This window comes from Leiobunum rupestre, chromosome 7, assembly GCF_980474605.1.
Source record: "Leiobunum rupestre chromosome 7, qqLeiRupe1.1.hap1, whole genome shotgun sequence".
NCBI lineage: Eukaryota > Metazoa > Arthropoda > Arachnida > Opiliones > Sclerosomatidae > Leiobunum > Leiobunum rupestre.
Window position 1 is genome coordinate 24,649,152 of NC_143390.1, and position 26,809 is coordinate 24,675,960.

A 26,809-nucleotide genomic window follows, 5' to 3' on the forward strand; every position below is an offset into this window, starting at 1 on the left:
ACTGTACCGGCCGCTATAAATGTACGTCCAACTTCGATGCTTATCGTGATTGAAGTAGGCCGTACCTAGGTAATGATTTGAATTTGTTATGGTACTTTCCTACGGGCAAAATTCATAATAAATTCACACACGCTTATTCGAGGCTGCGAGGCTAGGCTAATAGCATATGTAACAAAATTACTCAGAAGTATGTCACTAGCTCAATTTCTTCACTAACGGTTTGTTTCACAGATATCCTACGTAATATTTGACGTCATATTTGATGTCATATATGACGTCATCGAATCTCAAATGCCGATTATTCCGTCGCTCAATTAGCTCTACTTCTGATAAACCGACGGACATTATTTTAGTAAACAAACCGGTTTGAACAACCAAGGCTACAATATACTGTCAAGTGCGGTCAATGCAATTAATAAAGTTTTCGGAGACTCAGGTTCTAAAATAAATTTGAATTGCCAAATATAAGAAGCAGGTTTATTGAAAAATTTGTTGAAATTCAGGTTGAGCTTTTCTGGGGCATCTACAAGCTTGGAGTCTTTGCAGATTCTTTTGATCCTAGGCTTAACTCTTCTAGGCTTGGTATGGGTTTTAATAACGCTGGTGGAATATCCCACTTCGACGACTTGTTCCATTTTCGGAAAGAGATCTCTGAACCGAATCGTATTGGTCATTTTCTTTTTCTAAACTACTCATTATTTAACTTCATCCGCACCACGGCCAACTTTGATTTCTCGCGCATCTCTCGCGCTACAGCGGCCATCTCATTCGTTGACGTTTCTGTGTTAACCTATGAGCAAAAGATGTGTATGACGTCAGCGCCCCTAGCGGATTATTTTTTTTAGTATAGTTTTTACATTGAAGACAATATAACCACCGAGCATGGCGCTGAACTCCTACACATTATAGTACAGTTTATAGGGGGAAAATCCTTGCTCGCGGAATTTCGACGAATGTGTTGGCCGTAGTAGCGCAAACAGCGCGTGATCAAAGTTGGCCGTGTCCGCACAAACCGAGCGAGTTTATAAATTTCAATAAAGCTACATTGGGCTGACTAAAATTCCGACGCAAAAAATTCCTTCTCAATTTAGAGGTTTTCCATTGGCTTAAATAAATATGTTAGTAGCCAATAGTGTGACTCACAAAATTACTAGGATGAATAAAACGGTTAAAATCTAACGTCGTCCACCTTTTTACCGGTTTTTGGTGAAACAAACCGTTAGTGAAGATTTTCAGTGGATACTTATGAGTAATTATGTTACATATGCTAATTGTAATACTCAGCATTCCTATGTCACCGAATTCTACGTATAATTTTTGAAATAAAAATTTATATTTTCTAACAATCATTATACGTAAATTGTATACTAGACTAAGATAACCAAAAACAATAATCGTGTTTTCTAAATATGACATAATTCGCTAATATTATTAAAAAAATTAAATTGAAAAAAAAAACGAGTTGGAGTAAGAAGGGAGTAGTTAAAGGTTAAAGGTTAATTACAAAAAGCTTGCCCGTTATGTTTTCGTGAAACTAAATTTAAGCAGACGACAAAGCTAGATTACTCCCTCTACACCTCCTTTCGAGGAGGAGTAAAAAGTGTAACCTTCGAGCTCTGGAACAAGCGAACAAAATTCGGGACAGGGTAAATCTTACCCCGAGAGCAGGCGAATAAAACGTTTTAGGGTAAAAAGTTTACACTTTTTCTCCCCGGAGAAGCGAAAAAAACCACCTAGAGTTGACTAGAGTCAGTCTAGAAACAGCTGTTACTGTTACGGTAGCCGAACGCTTAAACCAAGAATGTATTTATTTATAATCAGGGAGAATGAATATGTCGAGATTATTTTTAGCGTCTCTCCAATTCCACCCGTTGGGGCCCCCGGTATGCTCCTCCGCTTTAATAAAATCAAATAATACTGCAATCTCATTGGTTCTTAAAAATTACGTTTTTCGACGAGATTAACGCTGCTGCGAGGACGCAAAAAATAAGACCGCCTCCTTTCCCCCCCCCCCCCTTAGCGTGACGGGGTTAGGGCCTCAACGTGTTCGTCGATAGTCTCGACATATTCATTCTCCCTGAGTATAAATAAATACATTCTTGCTTAAACCATGGACAGTAAATTAAGAGGACAGGTTTTCGATAGCCTTCCACAGTGCATTTTATTTCTCCCCGCGTATCAATCAGCTCGAGAGACTCCGAGGGAGTATTGCAAGGTCGTTTGTACCACGTGATCTTAAAATTTCAAAATGGCAAATTAATGCGGTTGATATTGTTACTTAATTTTTTGCGCTTTATATTTTAGTATTTTTTAATTTGGGTTTTTTAATTTCAAAAACTATCAACAGATATTTAGTATATCATATTTAATCTATAAAAAAGTGAAAAAATACCTTTTGGCGTAAGAATGTACTTCGTGTTTATCTTTTTTCTTTTTTCGAACAGTATCGTCCATTCTTAGCGATACTTGTTTTTCAAATGACCTTGGCCGACTTCCTTAGTGTGATTGGTTTATGGGGGCTAAAAACCAGGATTTTTACCGATCCTCTAAAATCTACCATCCATGCTTAAACACACTAAAGTGACGGGGTTTATATGAAGGCTGGCAGTAAAGTAGGAAACGTGAAGATAATTAGTAAATGGATAAAAGGTACTAAAAATTTATATTGTTAATAAACAAAAATTTTATACGAACTATAGTCGCAGTGCCAATGCTTTACGAAATAGAAGCAAAGAGCGCTCTAGCAAGTTGGAAATAAAGAGGCAGGGCGCGCCCTGGAAAAACGGAAAACTTGAAAATAGCACTGGAGTTGCGCCCTGGCCCGACTACACCACTGTAGCAACGATACAGATAATTTTTGGATAAGGGTTCTGTAGTCAAGGATTAAACCGTGATCGGGTTACCATCCTCAGTGGCGTACCAAGGGTTTGTGGCGCTCATTTCAAAATTTTAACATGGTGAACCCGATGTGTGTCATTATTAAAATAAATTAGGAATATACTATTTATTTATCCCTTAAGTATGACGTCATTGGTTGCGGTCTACTGAGAATTGTATACTGAGTTCGTCCAGGCCCGGAAATTCGCTATAGAGTTGGAATAATTTAGGCCTTTTGGCGCCTCTCTAGAAGACCTCTAAGGTGGCGCCCGGTTCAACATCCCCCCCCCCTATAGGTACGCCTCTGACAATCCTGTAGCTTTGACTGCACAAAAGCGATTACGTAAGTGATTACAGATTTAGTATTACCAAATACTGTGTTCGGTGTATAAATTTTCGGAAGTGGTTAGTAGCCCTCTGGCTGAACTCATCAACAAGCGCTAAAACAATTTTTATTCCTTTCCGGGCTTTCCCCCATTTTTCTTTATTGTTAGATCCGACCTTTTGCCGTCGGCTCTTTTTACTCAACGTTTTTAAAATTTCACCGTAGGTTTTTTGGGATATAGTTGCTTGTACTTCTCAGCAAACGCTATAATATTTTCCGCTTCTTTTGAGCCCATTTCTCTTTGTTGAAAGGTCCTAGCTCTTGCCGTCGGCTTATTTTACTCGACGTTTTTAAAATTTAACGTTCCTCCGAATCCTCAGACTTATCGATTTTTTCGAATGGGGGCCCTTGTAAAAACGGCCACCAATCGAGCCTGAACGTGCCGTGTTTACCACTCCGGTCAATGTTTGCCCCTAATACGCGGATAGTTTTGGAGAGCCGACTAGCCCGCGAGGCTGGGACGTGCCCAAGTGCCACTGTTCGCCTTACTGGGCTTCTTTTGCCAAAGTGAAACAGATCATTCTGAGAGTTCATTAACTGTGTCGTTTAGCGCTAACAAAAATTAATACCATAGTAGGCGCGGGGTATGATTTCCTGACTCGATAGATCCGCTAATACGAAGGAGCTATTACACCCCCAAAAATGTGTCAACTATTTATTCGCTTCCTTAGACGGTATATCTGCTTGAATTTGAATAATAGCGGATCGAGTGATATAATCCATTTTCCGTTTCGACGCGTTTTTCTCGACTATCATGATTTTAGTTTTATGATAGATATTTGAGATAGTTTTTAAGTTAATTTCGCTCTTTTCAACGTCCTAGTATGATAAAATATCAATTGGTTGAATTTTTTATTTTGAATACGGTTCTTTCCTTATTGTTTCGGAGTCCGCTACGCTTCGAATTTTTAAATAAGTCCAGTTTATTAAATCTTATTTTCTTCCTCTTAACCAATGACAATCGCGCGCGAGACGGATCGGCCAATGAATAGCGTCAGATAAATTTGAATTGAAAGGGAACCCGAATTATTTTTACTCATCCATAAAGAAAGAAAAGTGATTCGTCAAATAATTACTTCGGAGAAAACCTTATAAAGGACCGCTTTTGTTTCAGTAGAAATTAAATATTTGAAAGCTTTCGAAGGAGAAAGTGTTTCTAGTGACAAAGTGGCATTACGAAAAACGCAACATGAAGCTCTCGGTGAGTTTACTTATGTCTTAGGATATCTAGAATATCTGTGTGTTACCTAAAATTAATTCACTTATTTGATGAACCATTGTAAATTGTCCTTGAATTAGATAATTAATCCTTTAATAATTTAAACTGGGTAAAAGAAGTGGTTACATTTATTGTCTTTGGGTTTTTGGCGTTTGATTTTACAGTGTCTTGTTTGTAGGCTTGTTTATTTTTCTAAAGTACCTAACCTTGTAGGCTTGTAGGTCCAATGATTCAATAGTTGCTTGTAAGTATCGAAGATTTCCAAATAATTCCCATACACACTGGAACGTAATAAGATATTTTGTCCGTTCAAGTCCCTTTTCTAAAAATGCACCTGCTTCTTTATTACATTATTATCCTCTAGAAAGTTCATTTAGCTGTCTCACGAAATATTTGGGAAGTCATTGATATTCGTCCAGTTAAACGTTTTTATTATTTTAATTTATTTGATAACTTTTCCCAGTATTTATTTCGCCTTGTTACTTTTTGAGGAAATACGTTTTGATTGCACGGAGGCATGGATTTTCAATTTTCTATTAAGTTTTCCAAAATTTCTCCTCCGAAACGATTAACCGAAGCTCATTTAAATTTCAAATGTTTATACGGGCATTAGATCCGCGCGGCTTTTCGCTGATATTTATTTCCCTAAAATAAACCATTAAAAAGTGACTTTACCTAGAGTATCGGTTTCGCTCTGAATCCACTTATCTCCGCTATTCCCAATTGCGTTCTTTTGTCGATAGTTTGTTTCGATAATTAGTTTCCTTAAACAATAAGAGATATAACCAAACAATGTAGGCTAAATAATGAACCGAAAAGAATTAGAAAATGAAAGAGAGGTCCCCAATGGCGGGTTTAGCAGTTTTATTTAAATCGCAATGAAAACATTTCAGATACTTGTGATCGCTTTTTGCGCGACTATGCCCGTTTTCATTTCCTCCTTCCATTTGGGAAATGAACGAGAAACGGACGAATTTGACCGAACCGGGAATTCGACGGAACAATCCAGAGTCAAACGTGGCATCAGCGTCACAATCAGTAAAGGATTCGAAAAGTCCAAGAAACCCGTTCAAATCATTTTGATGAAACCCAATTTCTTGACCGATTTAATTATGCTTAAGAAGAATCTGTTGAAGAAGGTGGTCATGACTGTGATGGGGCTGGTCGGCAAGATTGTGAGTGCCAAGGCCATGAAACCTATGATGCCCATGGGCATGCAAAAACAAATGCCCGTTACCGTAGATCGGAACGTGGTCGTTTCCAATCCATCATCCTCCGGACCTTTGACGACGGCATTGGGAATTACCCAGTCGGCTGGTGTGTCGCAACCCTGGACGACCGTCAACACCGACCCGGCCAGGAGCAGTACAACAACCCCTAAAGGTCAGCCTATAGCCATTGGTGAATACGTGAGAAGATATAGTCATACTAGACGGTATTAAACCTTACTAATCTAGAAATAAAATTATTATGTTAAAATTTACAATAAAGATTTGTTTTAATTTATATCATATGGCATATTTATTAAATATTACATTTAATCAAAACCTAAATACGTTCTTGGTTTAAACGAGCCAATTGCTGCTGGTAAACGGAATGATAAAGGTTAAGAGATAGTTAGATTTAATGTTTTAACTCCACGAAGATTTTGAATTTAAATTCATGCGTAGGTGAGATGGAGAGCACTTCGGAGAGAGCCGCTGCAGCGACCATGTCGTGGACAACCCCGAGCAGCTTGCTTCAGAACGTCGCCAATGCTTTGAACCAAGCCGACACTGTCCCTCTACAACCAGCGAGAGGAGGTGGTTGGGCGATGGCCTCTCATACCCCAAATGGAGGCATGATGATGATTATGCCTTCGGGAAGTTCGGCCTACGACCCAATGGCCCAGGCCGTCTTGACTATGATGCTGAACCATCCGAGCAGTGCCAGAGCCTGGAGGGGAGGAGTTCCAGCCTGGCCAGTCACCGAAACTCGACCGACGACCGGACCACCGCTTATCATGTACGCCGTCACTAGAAAACCCTACATTCCGAAATTCAACACTTCGAATCCGTTCTACAACGATATTAAGACTAACATGGTCGACGAGAGATCTTCCGCGATAATTCAATCTACCACCCCAAGTTTTTCAACAACCACTACCATTTTCGACCAATCAACTAAGCCTGTACTCATGGACAAAAGCTCGTCTACTACAACGCCGGTAAAGAGTACCACAATTCAACCGAATGGAGATCCTGAACACACTACTCTCGTATCACCAATATCCACTGGTAAAAGTGCAACGGAAAACGAAAATAATCCATTGTCCCCTTCAGCTCCCAGCTAAAGGACCTTAAAGCGAACTGATCAGTGGCGGTATTTTGGTTAGATGTTTTCATCAAACAAAATATAAAAATGTTGATAGTATCAAAAAATGTTTATATGTCATTGAAACTGATACGGAATATTGTAAATAAAAGGTTCTACGTTAATTTTATTTTTATGAAAATTCTTTGCCCGATATTTGAGTGTAATTAAAAGCATTTAATATGATCCAAGAGCGTGACTTGTTTAATTGAATTTAGGAGGGAAACGAAGGAAGCTTCGCCCATTTTAATTACTTTTAATCGCGGGTACTTAAGACGGTCTTTTATCGCGGCGGGAGAATCGGGCAGGCGTTCCTAATCTCTTAATTTCTTCACGGATCGGTAGTTCCCAATTTTCAGCATCGATTAGAACCTCGGTCCCACCATTATCTCATCCCTGTCCTCTCTTCTTAAAGCAGCAACCACACCATCGAACCATTAATAATTATAAATTAAACAAAACTTTATTTACGCAACAATGAATTATACACCCGCTTAATATACATTTTCCGCGAAAAGTTTGAAATTGCTAGGAGCTTTTTATTTGTTACACAATCTATAATGCAGGCATCACAGTAAATACGCGTTGAAATAACGGTGAACGATGGGAATGAAAGGAACTGAAAGAAAAGTAAATCCAGAAGATTATAATATATCTTTCAAGAGAGAAGTATCTATGTAAGCCATAAATACGAAACGTGTACCTTCGCGTATGTCGTCCGCACTATTGTTCTTACAAAAGTTATTTGGAAAAATCAGCGGGAGCCCGCGAAGACACATGTTTCAAGCGAATAACGTTATATTAAGATGGATACTTATCTCGTAAGATGTATTTTATATACTTCTGTTAAAGAGGACATAATACCACTGAAACCCTTCTTTCTTACATCGAAGGTATATTTTGAAAGGTTTGCGCTTGGTTCTTTGTTTCAACCGAAGAGTCATAGTCATCTAGTTGTAAAAGTGACCTACCTATATTTTTAGATGTGGAAACTCATCCAGCGAGTTAGTTGTTCTAATAATTGAATGATATTCTGATGGGACCCTGTTTAAGCAAAGGGATGGAGATGGGTATCCCTATGCCGTTTTTAGCCAGCCCCTTGATGACCAATTTCAGTTTGAACTTTAGCAGATTTCCGATGATGTGAGGCTTGAGAACCGATAGTAAGACGGGTTCTTTGAACAGAGCTTTGGCGCAACATGTTCCGTACATCATTTTGCTTTATTTACAGAAATGAAACGATGTATTAAACGGTTTCCCTTATTTCATTTTTAATTGTCATTATTTAGGAAGCGTAGTAAGAACCGAACCTGAACATGCTGCTCCCGCCTTGCTGTCCTCCGTAACTCATTCCTAACGGTGATCCCCCCAGGCCCTTGGTGAAGGTCAGGCTGACTGATGGTCCGCTTCCGTATCCGATAAAAGCATCCGACGTCGGGAAATTGGAGAGGATGCAACAGAACGTGGTCACTAACGTGATTAACCGCGTCCACGAAGAGCTCTGCGTAAAAAGAACGCATTAACGTAAAACCACCAAAAAAGGAAGCGAGGGTCGCTATCTAAATCCTTTACCATCCTATCTTATTCCTCGGCGCAAAGTCGCGGCTTTGACAAATTAGGCGGACAGTGGCGATGGTTAAACGGTAAATAAATCACTTATCCGAATCGTAGCCAGTCGTTTTCTCTCGAACTTGAACTTGAAACTGAGAATCTTTGGAAGCGCTCTGTCTTTATATGCGGAGGAAATGTGTCGTTGTAGGCTTTTAAATGGAGATATATTCCTCTCGGCTGTATCGAGTTTCAAATTCACTGACCGCGTTTTTCGGAATAAATATACAAACACTTCGCTTTCGGATTTCCATGGCTCCGATTCCCTTTATAGAACGAGTTTGAATAAATCACAGCGCCGTGAGTAAATTTGGCAAAAGTGGAGATATCATCGAGTTTGTGGGAAATTATACGCTTTCTTGATTTCGGCACTCTTTTCGAAGAAACGAAACTCGATAAACTGTTTCTATTGTTTTACTTCACGGCGCGAAACGATCCTACACTTTTCCGCTCGGGTTAAATTAATAGGGCCATTAATCCTAAAATATTATGCGATTTAATCCTAAATAGGCGTTAAAGCGAATAATAGGCCTTTCTTCGCGCCTAAAAAATAATAGCATCGTTTGCTCTTTAAAGGATTGTACCAACTTTTTGCTTTTTCTATTCATTCGATTGGTCTTATTAATTGGTGTGGAGATTCAAAGACAATCTTTCTCAGTGGGTGATTAAGCTAATTTGTTTCACGAACTCAATTCGACTTTTTATTTCATTTAAAACACGAGGGCTCATTTAAATTACTCTTAGTTCAACTTGCTAAACGTTTTCCGTTCATTCTGAAATACCCTTTTTTTGGATATCGAAAAGAACCAGAAAAGAAACGAGGGAAATCTTGTAGGTCTATTGTAGTTTTTCCGCACTATCTCGTACATGGTCTCCGTTCTCTCTGTCTCTCTGTTATTTTTTGCGCCGCCCAGTAGAGAGAGCTCCCGAAGCTGACTGAGAGAGTGGAGTAGTAGGATGCCGTCACAGGTGCATTTTATTGATAAGCGATTGCACATTCTTGGAGGATCGTGCGAAAAGCTTCGTCTTCTTTTGGGTCGCGAACGGTTTCGGCTTAAGCTTCCAATAACCCTTTGCACGTTAAAACATGTGAAGTTTCAAAGATTCGTCGCCTTATATTGAGAAATATCATGATATACGCATCGTTTATATTCTTGGTTTTTTCGGGAGGCCCTTTTTTATCAGGTTTGAAGAACGCTCATTTTGCTTATTACCGTTACCTTCTTTTTGGTCTAAGCCTAAAAATGTGTCGCCTATTTTTGCAATGCCGCGCTATTATTAATGGCTAGCATTTTTGCTGTACACCGAAAAGTAAAAACTATAATGTAAATTTCAGGGCACTTTGTTACTGGAACTCATGTAGTTTATACAACCCAAGCTTTTTACTTACCAATAAGTCGTAGTTTTTTTGACAACTTTGGAGAAGGTAAATTATGTAATGAGTATTTTAAAGAGGTTTGGTCTAATTTGTGTTGTTACTTTTACAAAAATCAAGATGATTTGGTTGAGTACAGAGCCTCGCTACTTAATATGCCTGACTTGCCTCGATGGATGTATTATCGACATCCAAATGGTTCAGATTTAGCATTTTTATATGGTGCTCCCGAAGAAGCTGGGGATGTTAATATCGAAGTAAATTATTTACGAGGGGCAGATCACTCTGTTACAAGTTGTCCTAATAAACAAAATTGCTTATTTTATAATTTTTAATCTTTATACAGCAAAAGCTACCGATTTGAATTTAATCATATGAGGTTGCCCTAATAATGAAGGGAGTGATCTACCCCTCGATTATATTAACAATTTTTGTATTCTCGAAGAAGATAATTATAGCTTATGATTTCAAAACAGATTATAGCATTGAACAAAAAGAATTACGAAACTTCTAGGAGGATAATTAATTTTCAAATTCAACATCGAGGAAGTTAGAAATATTTTTGTCTTTCAATTTTTATTTCGGCTGCAACATTCCTAATTTAATTAAATTTCTTCATTAGAAGAAGCTAAATTTGAAGCCGAGATGAAACTTCTAAATTTAAACATTGAAGATTTATTTGAGGATCGTAGATTGAAACAAATTGAGGATATTTTCAAAGACCATTTGTGGAAAACTAGTGAAAGTGTTTATGTTACGATGCTAGCATCATCAGTCGATGTTGGTGGAAGAAGGCCTTTAAATCCTAAAGATAAAGAAGGGTTGGCATATTTTGTTAAAATGATAAGATTTTTCTATGTATAATGACAATTTGTTTTTATCGCGCTTATTATAGGGTTGTAGTTAGAGTTGGTGGTACTCATAATTTTTCTCAGGACCTTTTGGATTTAGAAAGAGAAGTATTTCCATTGCGTAAGCGTTATCCTTGCCCTAAGGATTACATCAGAACAGCTGCAGAGTATCTTTTTAGAAAGGGAGATTTCCTTTCAGATTGGTGTAGCTTTAGATTGGTAATATAAGTTTAATCTTTTTTTATAGGAGTGATATTTTATAATTCCAATTGCCTATTTTCACTTCAGATATATCACAAACATGGAAAAATAAACAATGGTAGAAAAAGCGACAGCTCATCAAACGATATTTTACCTAGAGATGAGAAATTTGAGTTCCACCTTCCAACAAGTCGAGTTCCTCGAAGAGATTTCCTATTGGATTTTATTCTTTCTTTAATCGTACCTCTAGTTCTTGTTTTTATTCTTCTACTGAGCCTAGCTTGCGCTTTCTGTTGCCATAGAGGACAGACGTAAGTTCGACATACTTTAAATGTGCCTTCCACCATAGATAAATTTTATTTTAACATGCTCGTTTTTTCAAAATAGGGCAACCTTAAATAAAGAAACTACTTGGTAATATTCATTTTACAATTACCATTTATAATATTTATTATAATTAGTCTTTTTATTTGCATATAGCGTTCAGCTGAGTACCTTCAATTCGATGCAAAGGGGCAGAGGGGGCACAGTAGCCCACCTGAGAACTAACGTAGCCACTCGTTTGGAGCACCCTGCTGATATTAGTCTTCCACAAACTACCCCTAGTCCTTTAGGAGGCTCTTCCAATTCGCTGACACGTTCTAGAACTGGCAGCCCTTCATCCACTTTGCCTAAACCAACTTCAACGGGGTATACTTTCGTTTAATACCATTCGTCAATAGTAATAAGTACACATCTACTTCAAAATTTAAGCCACACTCAATTTTGAAGGTACGAAAACCGCTCCAATTCTTTAAGACCGGGAGGTTTACCACCTCCGCCTCCTTACGCACCTTCCCGGGCGAATTCCAGAGGTGATCAACCCAATTTCTTGCAGTGACGATTTTATTTTAAAATTTTTATCTCCGTCAACTGTATTTGCTAGTCTAGCGACGAATTACTGTGAACTGCCATTTCCTATTTTACATACCACTTCAGCTCGCAACCAAAGCTGTTTAGAAATTTTGTAGGACGCCTTACTCTATATAAACTAAGCAAAACAAATGAGCTGATTTTCTAGAGAACAGTAACGTTTACGCGTTGTTCATTATTTAGGAAACTAAAGTTGTTTTTTACCAAGTCCAAAAAAGGCATTTTAACCTGTATTTTTTAATTACTAAAAATGAAACTCGTTAGTTTCATCTTAACGTTGCTCTTATTTATTTTAATAACGCTACATGTAGATGGAAATATATATATATATATATATATACAAATACCGTAAGTGTATATGAAAAACTGCTGATCTATAATATTTGTAGAATAGAAAATATTCTATTAGAAGTTAGATTTTTAAAAAATGAGGTACAAAAAGTTAAAAACAATATTCGTGGATGTTATTATGGTTTAAAAAAATTTCGTTTGAACTTTGAAGAAAAAAAATCAAAAGCTTCCAGGTTTGGTCGAACGTTTTGGATTTATCGTATTTATTTGCATTTTAAATATTGCTAGGATATTAGCTCAAAAGAACATTTTGCCGTGAAAAGTTTTAAATTTCACGCTTTTACCATTTACAAAACTAAATTGATAAAATTGAGGTGGGGAGCTTCTAGCTATCTAGTCTGTTAAAATGATTTTGAACCCCAGGGCACTTTTATGTAAATTCGTGGTTTATATTTTTTATTGAAATTTATACAAAAGGTTTATTTATACGTATAACTATGAATTGTTACTGGAAACATTTCGCACTATGTTTAGCTTATAGTTTTTTTTACAAGTCTTTCAGTAGTTATATGGAAAACTATAATATAATCGTAGTTCAATAGTTAAACAGGTACTAGGAAAGGCATCGTTGATTACTCTTTAATACCACTTGTGTTGAATCTCCTAATATACAATTTTGTAGTTTTTATAATGACTATTATTTAGGTATGAAATTTGTCGAGAAATTTGTGCCAAAAGGCTTTGTTTTGTGACCACCTTATTGTTCATTTTATTAAAACAGTGTTTATACAAAGAGATAGTTTTCTTGAACCATTTTCCATGTGTTTCCACTATCGCGTATTTTCAATTTTTAACCACGATAAATAAAAGCTGACGATCGTCCTCGTAGAAGTCAAAGTTCAATTTTTGCACGAAGGTTTCCCTTTTTTGCAGAAATCGTGAGACCCTAACTATTTCGTTAATTGCCTTTCCTTCTAAGAGATTCAGTTTAACCCTTCCTCGTTTCACAAGGCAGTCGATGGCAAACGCTCGATCGAAATTTTTGGGCGTAACGTCGAACCTACACCACCTGTATTGCGCGCAAGATTCCAGGCAAGTTATTAAAGCGTGCAAGAATTCCCCCGATCTCACTTGGTCGTCAATTGGCGGCATATCTCTCGAACAACGCAGCGTAAACGACGTAAACCGTTTGCACCACATATAGTCCTTGAGTAAATCGGTTAGACGCATTGTCAGGGTAAGTTTCTTGAAGATTAGTGTTCCACTTGGCTCGACGTTGGTCGTAGTTTCTGGGTTGAACTGAGTCGATAACTTCAAAACACAAGACCAAAGAACGTTTTCGTCTTCCAAAAAGTCGAATTCCATAGTGGTTTCTCTAGTTTCATCCGTCTTGAAGTTGTCTTGCCAAAACAGGAGGACAACGTAGTCTTGGTGAATCATTTTATCTAGAACCGACGCTGCAAATTCTCTACCGCGAATCCAATAAGGAATGATAGTTTTCGCGCCGGGAAAACCGCAATCCTCTTCCATCTTCCTAAAATCCATTCTGACGGAAGACGAGTTCCATGAATGTTCCGAAATGCCGCTCGCTATCTTACGAGCTCGTGGATCGGAGGTGAACAGGAAGTCTCCGTTTGACAAACACCTTAATTTTTCCTTTTCCATGAAGTTGACGCTTAGTAAGAATTCTATTCCGTCAACCCACGTTTCGACGACCAAGTACATTTCGGAGGAACTAGGACTGTAAAAATGGAATGTTCCGCCGAATTTTTTCGTGACATTGCTGAGGAATCTTAGCTTTTCTTCGGAGGTTTTGCACGTTTTGTTGAAGAAATTGTTCAAGTAAAATGTTGAAAGATATTCAACAAAAAGTTTGTGTATGGGCTCCAAGGTATCCGCGTAATCTTCATTGAAAGTTGCCGGTGTTTTCAAAATTCCACATTTTTCTACCAACTTTAGTTTTTTTTCGCCTTCGAAGAACTTCCGCAGCTCGGACTTTTGATATACCATCTTGGAGGATTTGAGTTTATCGAAGAAAAAATCTCCCAACTGATGCAAAGTTTCGTTGATTTCTTCGTCTTTCATGTATAACTGTTCGCGTTCGCTACATCGCTTTGCAAGAAAGTTCGTAACCGCTTCTAGTAACTTGAAGGGTGTGTCTAATTCCTGATCTACTCCCGTCTCATCGTGTAAATAGCATATCAGGTAAAGAAGAAACGGTGAAAGATTTCTCAGGAACAAGTAATCGAAGCTGTTTAGGTTTTCTTCAACGCGTCGCGATTTGATTGAGTCGTACTTCATCAATTTACTTATTAGGTTTTTGCGACTAGCTTCGGAGAGACCAGTGATCCTTACGTGCCTTTGAAACAGACGAAGAAAATTGGCGTTCTCTGTCGGTCTGGAAGTTACGAGTATAGTCGAAGCTCTGAATACAGCCTGGTAGTCACCTTTGTTCCAACCGAGTATATCGTTCACCATAGTCCGTTGATCCTCGGTCGCTTCGTCGTAACCATCCAATATCAAGAAAACTTTCTCGGCTTTGACAGTCAATGTTTCCGACGTCAATTCAGTTTTGTTTTTAGTTAGGCAGTTCTTTTGGCAAAACTTTATTAACTCTTCTTCTAAATTAGAGCCTTCCTCCAAATCTCTGAGTCGGTACATGATGACCAGCTCGAATTTGGACGCGATGCCACCACGTCTTTCGATAGCCCAGTCGTAAGCTATTTTTGTACAAAGAGTACTCTTGCCGAAGCCAGCCTCTCCTCGAACCAAGACTCTTTTAGGGGCGCTATTGGAGCCTTGATCGGGAACAAGCATTTCGTCCAGGGTGGTCTTGCTTTTCTTGGTGAAATTACCACCCCGACTAAGTTCCTCCATTTCTAAATCCACAAAATATAGCTCTGGCTCTAGTCGTGTGTTTGGAAGCCATTGTAATGGTATCAACCAAGCTTCTTCGGACGAGTAGAGAATTTTCAAGCTTTTACGGATAGTGTCAAGTCCTAAAGAAACAATTGATAATTATATTATATCGATTTCTAGGTGCATTTCTTCTTACGTTCCGTTTCTTTCAAAGATAATTTTCTATTTGGTTTTACATAAGTAAAATTTTTAACCTGCATTCCAACTACTTTGTTTTTCTACAAATAAAAATAGAAAACGAAATTATTAGTAGAACCGCAGACGTTATTAACGAGATTTATAATATGCTCTTACAAGAGAAGTATTCATCTAGGCTATTATAATGAAACATGTACTTTAGCAGGTTCAACGTAGATTCAAATGGAAGCGAATTTCCAGCCAAACCGCGGATATGCGTCTGGTACACTAAAATCTAAAATTACATTGCCTAGAGCTGTTTATTTATCTATAAACTATATTCCGATGTAATAGTTGCAGGAAATCACGTTTCATCTCCAACTATTTTGTTATATAATGTTTTTTTGAAACAACCAGAGCCTACGAAGTTACATTTTGCAAGCGAATATCATTACAAATCAGGGCCGGACTGGCTATAGTATAGTTGGCCCCACCGGGTATGCATTCGTGCTGGCATCATTTCCCATTATTGCCAAATTTTTCCACTTTGGCCCCCAATTTGAGTTGGCCCCGATCTGACCGGTGATCGCTGGTTAGCCGCCCGGGCCAGTCCGAGCCTGTTAGCAATACTAGTAGATCAATACTTTTCTCGTAAGAGATATAACATATACTTCTTGTAGAACCTGAAGTTTACAATAAACCTATTCGGCGAAGTACCTTACTATACTTTTCAATTGTATCATCCTTTTGACGAACTGTGACTCGCGAATGTGCTCATTTGGAAAAACCCTAAAGACCCATTTTCATGCTCTCTGGAAGCGGATAAAAATCGTCCAAATTCGCTTCCGCCACTCGCAAGCGTGAAAATAAAGCTAATTTAAATATCTGTTTGAAACAGATCGACGCGGAAAGTGAAAAAGTGTATAGCTGAAGCGGATTTTGACGATGTTACCCGCTACCAGCGAACATGAAAATGAGGCTTTAGCCTTGGTTTTCGTTAACGCGCGTAACGGCGCGTTGCTCAACTTTGGGACGTACAAACAAGACGGTCAATATATACAGTTTTCTTTGCGCTAGCGTGATAAACAAATCAAGTAAAAAATTACTACGAACTCACCAATTTATGAAATACTACAAAAAATAGCTCTGCCGCAAGTTCTACTTTGCAATAATGAAAGAAAATTACGCCCGTGCACATGCTAGATACGTTCCAGTTTCACGTTTTTAGCTTAGGCGGAATAGGAGTAATATACTTTCCATTTCGGTTTTAATTATAAACTTCTGGTTGAACACATGATTTGCGGAAGATATTTGGTTAATTTTTTTATACCTGTCCTCCCGTTACTTGCATGTTGTACTTGCTGTTGTTACTCAAGGCACCGCTGAAGGAGTCTACTTTGTACGAATAGAATAGTTCCTAATAACGGGCAATACTTATTATTAATAACCTGATACGGTACTAAACTAAGTTATCCTATTTAGCTTTGAAATTACGGTCGTTGTCAGTAGAAAGTAATATGCAAATGCCATTTTTTTGGAATCGAATCGAATATGAAATATTTTTTACTATACACGTCAAATAATAAAACGAATATTTTATAAGTTTTGAATTTTGTGAATAAGCTTGTAAATTCATCCAAGAAAATAAATTGCGAGAAAATTGGGGTAAATATGTCATTAGATGGGTCCAAAAAGTTAAATGATAAATTTCCAATAAATATTCTTCAAATAACTAACTTAAAGAAACTTATTGAAAAAGCAGTGAAATGTCAAAAAAGCAGTGTTAAAGATTTTATATGACTTTACCGGGATCAATAGAAAAATGTACACGGAAGTAACGCTAATATAACTTGTTTTTAAAGTAAAGTACACGTTACCTCCTCTTCCATTTCTTCCGTGAAGGTCCCATCAGCTTCTTCTACTATAGTCGGCATAACAGAAGTCGACGCAGTTTTTTTCAAACTATCCGTCGCTCGTTCTTTAGAACCACTACTTCCCATTTTCGATTATATTTGAAATTATAGAGTTCAAAATATTGTAAAGTTGACGAATTAAAAGATCATGATTCAGGGCGTTATCATGACGAAAAATTAGTATCTAACAGAAGTATAGTCTCTACAGAAGACTGAAAGTAAAAACAAGTAAAAAATAGGGCAGTTCTCTTTCTCTCTCAAGAAAACTAGTTTCCACTAAATAGCTTTGGGGTTCCAAAACAACTTTTCAAGAACTTTTTGTCCGGTTTTATCCGGTCGATAACATTAAAGATTCCGATTAACGCGGAGGTTACATCCAATGAAGAAGGACCAATTATCGGTTTTTCAGAACGTAAAATATTTTGGAGTTTTTGATCACGCCTAGACGGCATCGAATTTATAAAAAGCCTTCGATGGAGAGACACTAGTAATCATAATCTTGAGAAATTGGAAACCTTTTTTTATCCGAGATGAAAGTCATAAACTCGCTAGATACTCTAGATAATTTCGTCCTTAATGTTTTTTAGTGTAGTTGAAATATACAAAAAATATTACACTTTTTTCTTGCTAAGGTTCAATGCATTATAAAATGGAAACAAAATGTGCAAAATGTGTTTTCTTGATGGGCTCCAAAAGTTTTTATCGATATATTTTATCATAGACTTAACATGGGTAACTTTAGCATAAAATTACATAGGCCAAAAGGTTAAAAACCCATTTCAGTTTATATTACTGTTTGCTGTTATAAAACAAAAAGGGTCAACTTAATAGACGAAAATCCACCAGCTTATGAACTTCTGGCTCTATGTTAATAATGTAAACTGAATAGGTTATTTCACCGTTTTTTCCTCATTAATTTGATGTTAAAGATACCCACGTCAATCCCTGTGCAACCGAGCACTGGCCTGAAATGATTAACGATTTGACAACGTTCTATAGGCAATTATTTTATATTGTACATACATGATATGAAAATTAGTAATTTCGGAATTTAAATTTTTGTTTTATAAGTGGCAGAAGTATTTTATTTTCAATTTAATAGCTAAAATGCAAAAAATTCGCGCCCGAGATGTTGTACCTAAAAATGTAGTTACCAATGTTGATTCTATGGCAAAATATTTTTCGAAAAAAAAATTGGCGCCGTCAATTATTTCGACGAATCATACGCGTCAAGTCGATTGTTTTGGTACAGATGACCTAGGCTGTGAAAAGATGTCGGGTCATCTTTCTCGCCAGTACGGTGCGGTTAATGACATTTTAAAACACGGTATTGTCTTCTTCGGTATTCCGTCCATTCATGAGCCCCTGCGTTATCGCGGAATGATTGGAAACGAACCTGATGGTTGGTCTTTGGTTCCATCTAGGAGCAACAAACAGTGGCGGCGCTAGGGGGTAGGCCACTGCCTACCTTAAAATTTTGAGGGGCCCCAAAATCACCCTATAAGGGGCCCCAAATTGATCTAGAAAGGGTGTCAAAATTGTCCCAAGAGATAAAATTATTTATAAATAACAATGAAACAAATGTCGCTATTGTTTTTAGAAATTTTTTAGGTATCTCCTAGTAAATAAAACCAGTTCTGTTATATTTGGACTCGTTTTACTTTTGTTAGAACTTTTTTGTTCGTCATGTACATCACTACTTTATTTTATTGAAGGATCTCGTTGAGAAAAGGGGGGTCCCGGGTCGGGGGCCCATTTATTTGGTTTGACTACCGTCGCGAAAATTCCTGGCGCCGCCACTGGCAACAAACACAAGGAGAACGCAGCTAGCCTTTAAAAACGCTAACGAAGGGTTGTGTACGGATTTCATTGGACGAGCGCGACCGTCACGAGCCTTTACGCTGAACGTTTTACGCCGGGAGAAGACAATCAGGGCCGTGCAGAGGGGGGGGGGGCAAAATCCCTGGGGCCCGGGTGAAAAAGGCCCACGAGGGGGGCCCGTAGCTGTAGGGCCCATCGAAGAAGCTCAAGGAGGGGGATGCAGATCAAAACAACTTGGGAGAAGATTTCAGGGCTCAAGGGGGGGGGGGTGCAAATCGAAGGGGCCCGCGAGTAAGTTTGTCCCCGGGCCCTAGGATACCTCTACACGGCCCTGAAGACAATTTCCGAATTTTCCCCTTCCGACGGCTAGCCAATGAAAAACGTACGCAAGAAAATCCACGACTTTTGACGGGTTGCGTTCTCCTTGTGTGGGGTGTTGTGTTTGTTGCTCCTAGGGTCCATGGTCCGGCGGGAAGTAACTGGTGTTACATTTTACTTGTACCGATCCACTAGCGCCATCTTATTTGGTCTCTTCTTCTGTAGCCCCTCTCTGAGCCACTAATCCACTATGAAGGCTTAATTGAAGGAGAAATCAAAATTATCGGTAAATATTGAGGCCTAAGCAACTGAAACTCTTATTTCCTTCATACGTGACGAATTGGATCTAACTGGATAGGGGGTAGAATATGGGAATTCTTTCGTTGAGCCGCGTTCCGTGAAGGGAATACAGCTTCTGCATAAACACTTTTTCTCCAGGGACTCTCTAGAGGAATGTTTATTTGCCTCATTATAATAAAAAAATATTAGCTTGCAAATTTATTTTTTTGCTCCTTAATCAAATAAAGATAAACACTTAAAAACAGTAACTTAAAATTTAACATCGAGATTTGATACCACATTGCAGGCAAAGTTAAAGGCCCATTAGTTTAACCATAAGTGTATAATATTATTATATAAGTGTGACACTTCCTATTCTTCACATGCAAAGGTTTTACTGAGAGCTATTCACAAGACAGACTGCATTACGGGCTTCGTAGCCGTTTTGCGTCCGCTTTCTAACGCATCACACGTAGCCTTTGACAGCGCCTCGCTAGGGGGAGATTTTCTTCTTGTGATGACGTCACTCCGTTACTAGCTCTCAGCAGATCTGCTCTCAGTAAAATATTCTCTAAAGTGACAAACTTATGGAACAATATTATAGACTTATGGTTTATTTGTCAGCATTGCTTCCTTCCCTCGCGATCATGCACAACAAATCTATTGGAAGCTAAAAATCTCTGGACCGGAGCGTAGATTTTGGTCATGCTGTGGACTTATTCAGACATTTAGAAGGCTTTTAATAGGGACCCTCGTCAAAAGAGACCGCGAGCAGGCGACATCACGGATAAACTTCTTCGATGCATTATCTTTCTCAACGGTCCCAACCGGTGGTCATACTTATGGCTCTAGCTCTCCCTGGTATATGTATTATATAGCTCCTCTATTCTCTTCGCAATACATAGAAACCGAATACATAAACAGTCTGCCATTGCGCGATCGAAGTTGGCCGTGGCTGGTGATACTAACAGGGTTGCCACACTCCAGGGAATTCAAAAATGAGCCTAAAAGTCAGGGAAAGGTCAGGGAATTTGTTAAAAGTCAGGAAATTCAATTTTATCTTGACACTTTTTGCTAGGAGCAACAAACACAACACCCCACACAAGGAGAACGCAACCCGTCAAAAGTCGTGGATTTTCTTGTGTACGATAATAATTTATGGTCAAATTATCTACTCTTGACAATATGTGCTAGGGCATAGGCTTAGTGGGTTAGATATTATGGGTATTTCAAAATTTTGGAGTGTTAAATAAAGAACTAATAACCGTGAAGGGAAAAACTTTGAATTAATTAAGTGGTCACCAGGGCCACTAACAACCCAGGCATTTAATTTTTAAACTGGCCCAGCTAATTTTTAAACTGGCGATTGGCCTGTGATAGTGCCTTATTTCTCACACTGCCACAAACTACCTTTCTATATCCACTTGCATTTGGGACCTCAGTATTCAAAAATGGACATTAAGCAAACCTTTTCTATACATTGCCGTGCTATAGCAAATAAGATTAACATGATTACGGGACTAGTCAGATGTACCTTCAATTGCAAAACACCTAATTTAATCGAGACCATCTTTAATACTTTTCTACTCCCGCTTCTGGATTTCACCACGATTCAAAAACGATTTTAGTATACATTAGTCGATAAGTCCATCAACAAGCCTGACATAGAACGTTCTTCTTGATTCCCGAGCATTCATTCCGTCTCTCCATGAGTGACACAAAATGAAAGATCTCGGTGAACTCTTCTCCATTCTCTCTTTATGTGAAACTGCCTTGCTCCACTTCTTAATGGGCAGCTATGTCAGACTCTGACCCTTCACCCATTTCAAAATAAAAAAGAAGGAGAAGAGGAAAATCCATCACAAGAGGTCATCACAATCAAAAACTCTTCATCCGGCATTTTGCAAACATCACTTTGCCCATAGCGCCATTCCTGCCTGGAATTTGTTACCTGGTTGCATACCGTACAGGTGAAAAGTTTCCATAGAGTGATGTCGTCTGATACGATTTTGAAAACTGGTAACGTGTTAACGTCACAGCAGTAGTGTTAATAGTGGCCGCCATGACAGTTACCGTTTTTATCAATAGGCAATATACAATGGTGACGTCGAAGGGTTTCAGACGACAACACTCTATTATTTCAACAAGCACTATACAAACAATATTTTGCAGGTTCTGGCTCTCGCAAACATTACTTCTTGGCGATTTCCGTGAAGATCTTTTATTAATTAATCTCCATAAAATCAGCCCTCACGCCCCATTTCCAGCACAGACTACGGAAAACCTCCGTGGACCTCTGTGCGAGGGTGGAAATTAGGGCAGCCCATGGTGTCGCCTTTTGTTGGGCCATGATGAGGGCGTTTGTTTGCCATATGTGAGCCTGTTTTTTTATGGCTGTCTCACTGGCCGAACGTTTGTTTCGCAACGTGCATTTCTGTCCCGGCATGACTGTTTGTCTTGTGTGCCGCCGTAGTGCCCAGCGGAACGGCGGGGTACAAATACATAATCTTATGTGGACCTGACCTTTAATAGGCGCTTAAATAAAACATCTTCCCAGAAATTGCCAAGAAGTAATATTCCCGACAGCCAGGACTCATAAGTTACTATTTATATAGTGCTTTTTGAAATATTAGAAAGTTGGAAACTTTTCTGGAACATAACATCGGTTTTTTGCTAAGCCTTAACATTCCAAAAAAAGTTACCTGGTTAAAACTAAAAGGAAACACTTGTTGCATACCGTACTGCAAACGTAATACGTTTAGTTCTAAAGGAATTCGTTTTCATCTTTTTCCGAAAGATAATTTTATACGAAATGAATTAACTCTGCCTCCACGAGAAGCCTTAAAATTGTCCGGTAATATAAAAATATTCCGTATAATTTTAATTATTTATACCATAAGAGGATGATAATAATAATAATATTATCTTCTTATACTTAGTTTTAGTAACATTATATATTTTACCTTAAAATATATTATCGAAAATTAACATTAGTATGTTCCTTATACACGTGAGCCGACGCATTTCTTATCTGACGCAAAATTCTCATGAGGGCAAAAACCATAGATATAGGAAACGTATATAAAAGTCTAGATAAATTATTTCAAAGGGAGTGAATACGGAGGGGAGAGCTAGCAGAAACGCATAATTTCTGCAGGCTATCCTTATAAGGCGCTATCTATCGGTAAGAAAGCTCGTGCTATCGTCGCGAGAGCCATCGTCTACTGCTTAAAAATTATACTAAAAGTCACCAACAAATGGTGTCTAAAGACTACGGCCTGCGGAAAGGTCAAGCACTTAGTACTAAAATGCTAAGAGAGCTCGCGCTCTTGGTCACGTGCCTTCCTCTGTCTACTAGGTGTTTTATGTTAGGCTTAGACGCCCCGAAATTTATCTAGACCTTTATATACATTCCTTATATCTATGGCAAAAACGCGTCTCCACTGGCTTAAATATGACTTTTTGGCCAGCCATTCTAACCGTTTAACCGATCGACCGGAAATAGTTCCTTCACAGATGAATTTGGAGAGGGGAGTAAAAACCAGTGTGAGAAATAAGGCACTATCACAGGCCAATCTCCAGTTTAAAAATTAGCTGGGCCAGTTTAAAAATTAAATGCTTGGGGTGTTAGGGGCCCTGGTGACCACTTAATTAATTGAAAGTTTTTCCCTTCAAGATTTTAGTTCATTAAAAAAATACTATATTAATCCCTATTTGCTTCTATGCTTGGTCATGTGTCAATTTTGTGTATGGGTGGGTGACTGGGTGAGTGGATGTCGTGAGTCTGTTTCAGTGGCGTAAATAGCGCCCCCACAGACCCCGCGGCGCGGGGGCCCCCCCGAGAACTAGGGGCCCCTCAAACGTTTATGAGTAAAATCGGTGTTATTTAAAAAGGCCCCGAGTGGTTTTTCGCGGGGGGGGGGGGGGACGGAGTTTCTAGTTACGCCACTGGTCTGTTTACTCTACACTCTACACACTGTATAGAAGAAGCTAATTTAGCAGTTAGCAAAACGTATGCTTGTTCGGGTCGGCTCTATAGCACATATTGTCAAGAATAGATAATTTGACCATAAATTATGAAAGCCTGATTTTTAAGGTTAGAAATGGTAAGGGGCCAGTGGCCAGTTTTTTAATTAAAATACCTAGGCTCTACTGGCCACAGGTCCAGTTTTTAAAAAATCCTTATTTCTCACCCTGGTAAAAACCGAGTATCTTTTATTGAACTTTAGTGCAGTCATTTAGAAGAAGAAGAAATGGAAAATAACGTTAGTCCTATTGCCCACTACATTTAAAGTTAAAGCGCTTAATTTAAACCCTGTTGAGCAAGTGACATACATTTTAAAATAATGTCACCAATTTTTCATAAAAATAGTGGATGAAGGTAACAATCACAACCCGGCCGCAAAGTCAATAAATTTAGAGACCAACTTGTCTCCTACCGTAGAGTAACCCTAAAGAAACAACTATATCCATGAACACGAAAGGGAGTTGACCCTAAAGGCCACGCGGTTAAGATGGGCGGTGATACAATAAGTAGTCCGTGGGCCATACTTTGTGGAAAACCGTTGCTGTCCCTGCGGTGACTTATGCAAATGAGGTTCTTGCTCTTTCGGATGCGACAACAAAGGCCTTGAATTATGCCCAAAGAGAAGCGGGTCGTAGTGCTTATCGGCGGGACCCTTTTCGGCTAATGCGGCTGTTCAGTGAGAAATGGGTTGGAGCACAATGAGGGATCATGAAGCGGTAAGCAAATTAAAGTTAAAGAGTTCAATCTTGAATCTTGAACTCTTTGAAACCAAACCTACCAGGCTGAGAAATAAGGAGTTTTTTTAAACTGGACCTGTGGCCAGTAGAGCCTAGGTAGTTTAATTAAAAAACTGGCCACTGGCCACTTACCATCAGAGCCGTATCTAGTCCAAATGGCGCCCTGGCCCAAAAACCAAAATGCCGCCCCCAGAACCTTAAGTAGAAATTTTTAAATTTTAAATATCTAATTTAAATGAAAATCATCGATTTTGCGCCCCTAAAATTTTAACGCCCTGGGCCCCCGCCCCTCTCGCCCTACCCAAGGGACGGTTCTGCTTACCATTTTTAACCTTCAAAATCAGACTTTCATAATTTATGGTCAAATTATCTATTCTTGACAGTGCTAGGGCATAGGCTTAGTAGGTTAGTTATTATGGGTATTTCAAAATTTTCAAGTGTTAAATAAAGAACTATAAATCTGCTTAAGCAATATGTACAAACTACTATCACAAGTGGATCACATTGTAATGAGGCCGATTCGGGCTGCACGACCATAGGGAGTTGGCACTCCATTTTATCTTCCCATACACGCTAATACAGACAAAGGCAGCAAGCTGCCGTTTTCCTATAGACCCGGCCCGAACCAAGGATTCTATATGTGTAAGAGGATATGAGGCGACCCGTAAAAACTGTACAAAATAACTGCCGGCAGCATCGTCGCGGTTAAGAGAGAGCAAAAGTGCATTTAAAATGCGACTACTTGTTTCGATTCCCTCAAGGTCAAATATCGGTGTATTGAAAATGGGCGCGATTCTTTAAGACACTATTTTAGAAAGGATGATTAGGTTTTAATTAAAGTAGAGTATATTAAGATGTAAAAAATGTATTAATTCATTTGTTAAGTCTGACACTTTTTTGATTAGACGTATTTGGCGATTTTTTTAATTGCAGACCGAACAGAAACGAGATATTTGGCCTTGAGGGACTTTAAAAATTTAAATCTGCCTTGAATCAACTGCGCATGACCGGCCTCAATCACCGTCAGGTTTTATATCACGCCACATATCCTCTTACACATATAGAATCCTTGCCAGAACAAGCCTACTGAGAGAGAGACTGTTTATATTTCTTTTTGTTAACTGCTAATTTCGCTTCTTCTATACTGTGTGTAGAGTGTCGAGTAGACAGACCCACGACACCCAGTCAAACAAAGACCAAACAATTTTTGGGATTAATATAGTATTTTTTTAATGAACTAAAATCTTGAAGGGAAAAACTTTGAATTAATTTAGTGGTCACCAGGGCCACTAACACCCCAAGCATTTATTTTTAAACTGGAGATTTAACCAAAAGTGGATATAAAACAGAAAGTCTGGGAGGACCCGGTAGCCCTGTTCCATCAAAAATGAGGATCCCCCCAAGGGGGGCGCATCTCTGGAACTCGTTTTTTGAGAGAAAGTCGAAACGAATAGAGAGAGGTATATTTCTCTCTGACCAGTGACGTCACTGGTCAGATTTCAAAAGAGCTATTTTCGGGGTGGCTACGTCTGTTCTTATAAGAGTCTGTCCTTCAATATAAGCGGTTTTTTGCTTTTATACTAATCTTAGCCCTGCCCGAAGTTCTTATAGGTAAAGCACTAAATGGCAAATGGCACAATTATTTTTGCCGTTTTCATCAAGATAAGTTTAATAATAATAGTATAAAAATTTATTAATAATCAAATAACATAACTTTATTATTTATGAAGTATTTTTATTTCCATAAATGCGATTGTGAATTAAGAAATTTTATTTATATTTTTAAATATTAAAATAGTAAACAAATACCAAAATGTGGCAAAACTTTCGATTTTAATGTCAGATTTTAACAAAAAACAAAAGCTAAAGCTAAATTTTAAAAACATTTAGTATATATAATGTAAAATATTAAATTTGAGGAACTTTTTGATTTTTGTTTTGGATGTATTTTGTTATTTTTTTCGCTTGCCTTCTGTTTTGAGCGTCGGTAGTAAATTTGGAATTTAAATAATTCATTCTTATAATAGTTCTCATTTTGACGTAAGTATAAATAATGTATCGCGGGTAATTTAAAAGTTGGTCAGAAATTACATTTGTTAAAATATTTGTAACTCCCCTGTCTTTGCTTAGAGCAATATCTTTAGAAGTTTTTCCTTTATGGTATTTTGAAAACTCTAATTCTATAAATTTCGTATCCTTTAAAAAAGACTCGGAAGGAACTATTATACCATGATAACTGAGGTGTTCAACCCATGTAGGTACAATATAATCATGGTCGTTGCGATTTGATTTCAAATGTAAATCGTGGTATTTTTCGTGGAATTTTTTAGCTACCCATCCCGCTAGATATTCCATTCCACCTTCTTCAAAATTATTTAAAATAAGCTCGTTTTCTTTATCAGGTGTGGGGACAGTAGAGCTCGTACTCGTAGGGGGCAAACTTAAAGGTACTTGGTTTAAAATAGAAAGTTGAGGAGCAGTTGTTTTCCGAATAATTACGAGGGGTGTTCTACGAATTACTCTAGGAACTTTTTTCATTGGAGATTGTGTTGGGCTTCTATAATTAAAGCTAGAATCAACTTGATTTGGATTTTCAATATCAGCTAC

At 38.3% G+C, this 26,809-nt stretch overlaps 3 protein-coding genes across 3 annotated transcripts; 1 reads left to right on the forward strand and 2 right to left on the reverse strand.

The window, feature by feature from the left end:
- Nucleotides 1-7,382: 7,382 nt before the first annotated feature.
- LOC149935307 (uncharacterized) lies at nt 7,383-8,997 on the reverse strand. The gene is made up of 4 exons (XM_090154793.1): nt 8,406-8,997; nt 8,144-8,334; nt 7,805-8,052; nt 7,383-7,452 (listed from the first exon to the last, which is right to left on the reverse strand). Exons 1-3 carry the CDS (start codon nt 8,406-8,408, stop codon nt 7,848-7,850), a joined length of 399 nt encoding a protein of 132 aa, XP_090010919.1. The 5' UTR covers nt 8,409-8,997; the 3' UTR covers nt 7,383-7,452; nt 7,805-7,847.
- A 297-nt stretch (nt 8,998-9,294) lies between these two features.
- On the forward strand, nt 9,295-12,866 carry Scgalpha (sarcoglycan alpha). The gene is made up of 10 exons (XM_090154784.1): nt 9,295-9,626; nt 9,778-9,867; nt 9,937-10,073; nt 10,293-10,365; nt 10,439-10,637; nt 10,712-10,886; nt 10,956-11,179; nt 11,256-11,282; nt 11,349-11,558; nt 11,640-12,866. The coding sequence occupies exons 1-10, from the start codon at nt 9,572-9,574 to the stop codon at nt 11,746-11,748; spliced, it is 1,299 nt and encodes a 432-aa protein (XP_090010910.1). The 5' UTR covers nt 9,295-9,571; the 3' UTR covers nt 11,749-12,866.
- A 2,240-nt stretch (nt 12,867-15,106) lies between these two features.
- LOC149935309 (uncharacterized) lies at nt 15,107-17,107 on the reverse strand. Its single transcript, XM_090153566.1, has 3 exons — nt 16,985-17,107; nt 16,438-16,524; nt 15,107-15,208 (listed from the first exon to the last, which is right to left on the reverse strand). Exons 1-3 carry the CDS (start codon nt 17,105-17,107, stop codon nt 15,107-15,109), a joined length of 312 nt encoding a protein of 103 aa, XP_090009692.1.
- Between the last annotated feature and the right edge of the window lie 9,702 nt (nt 17,108-26,809).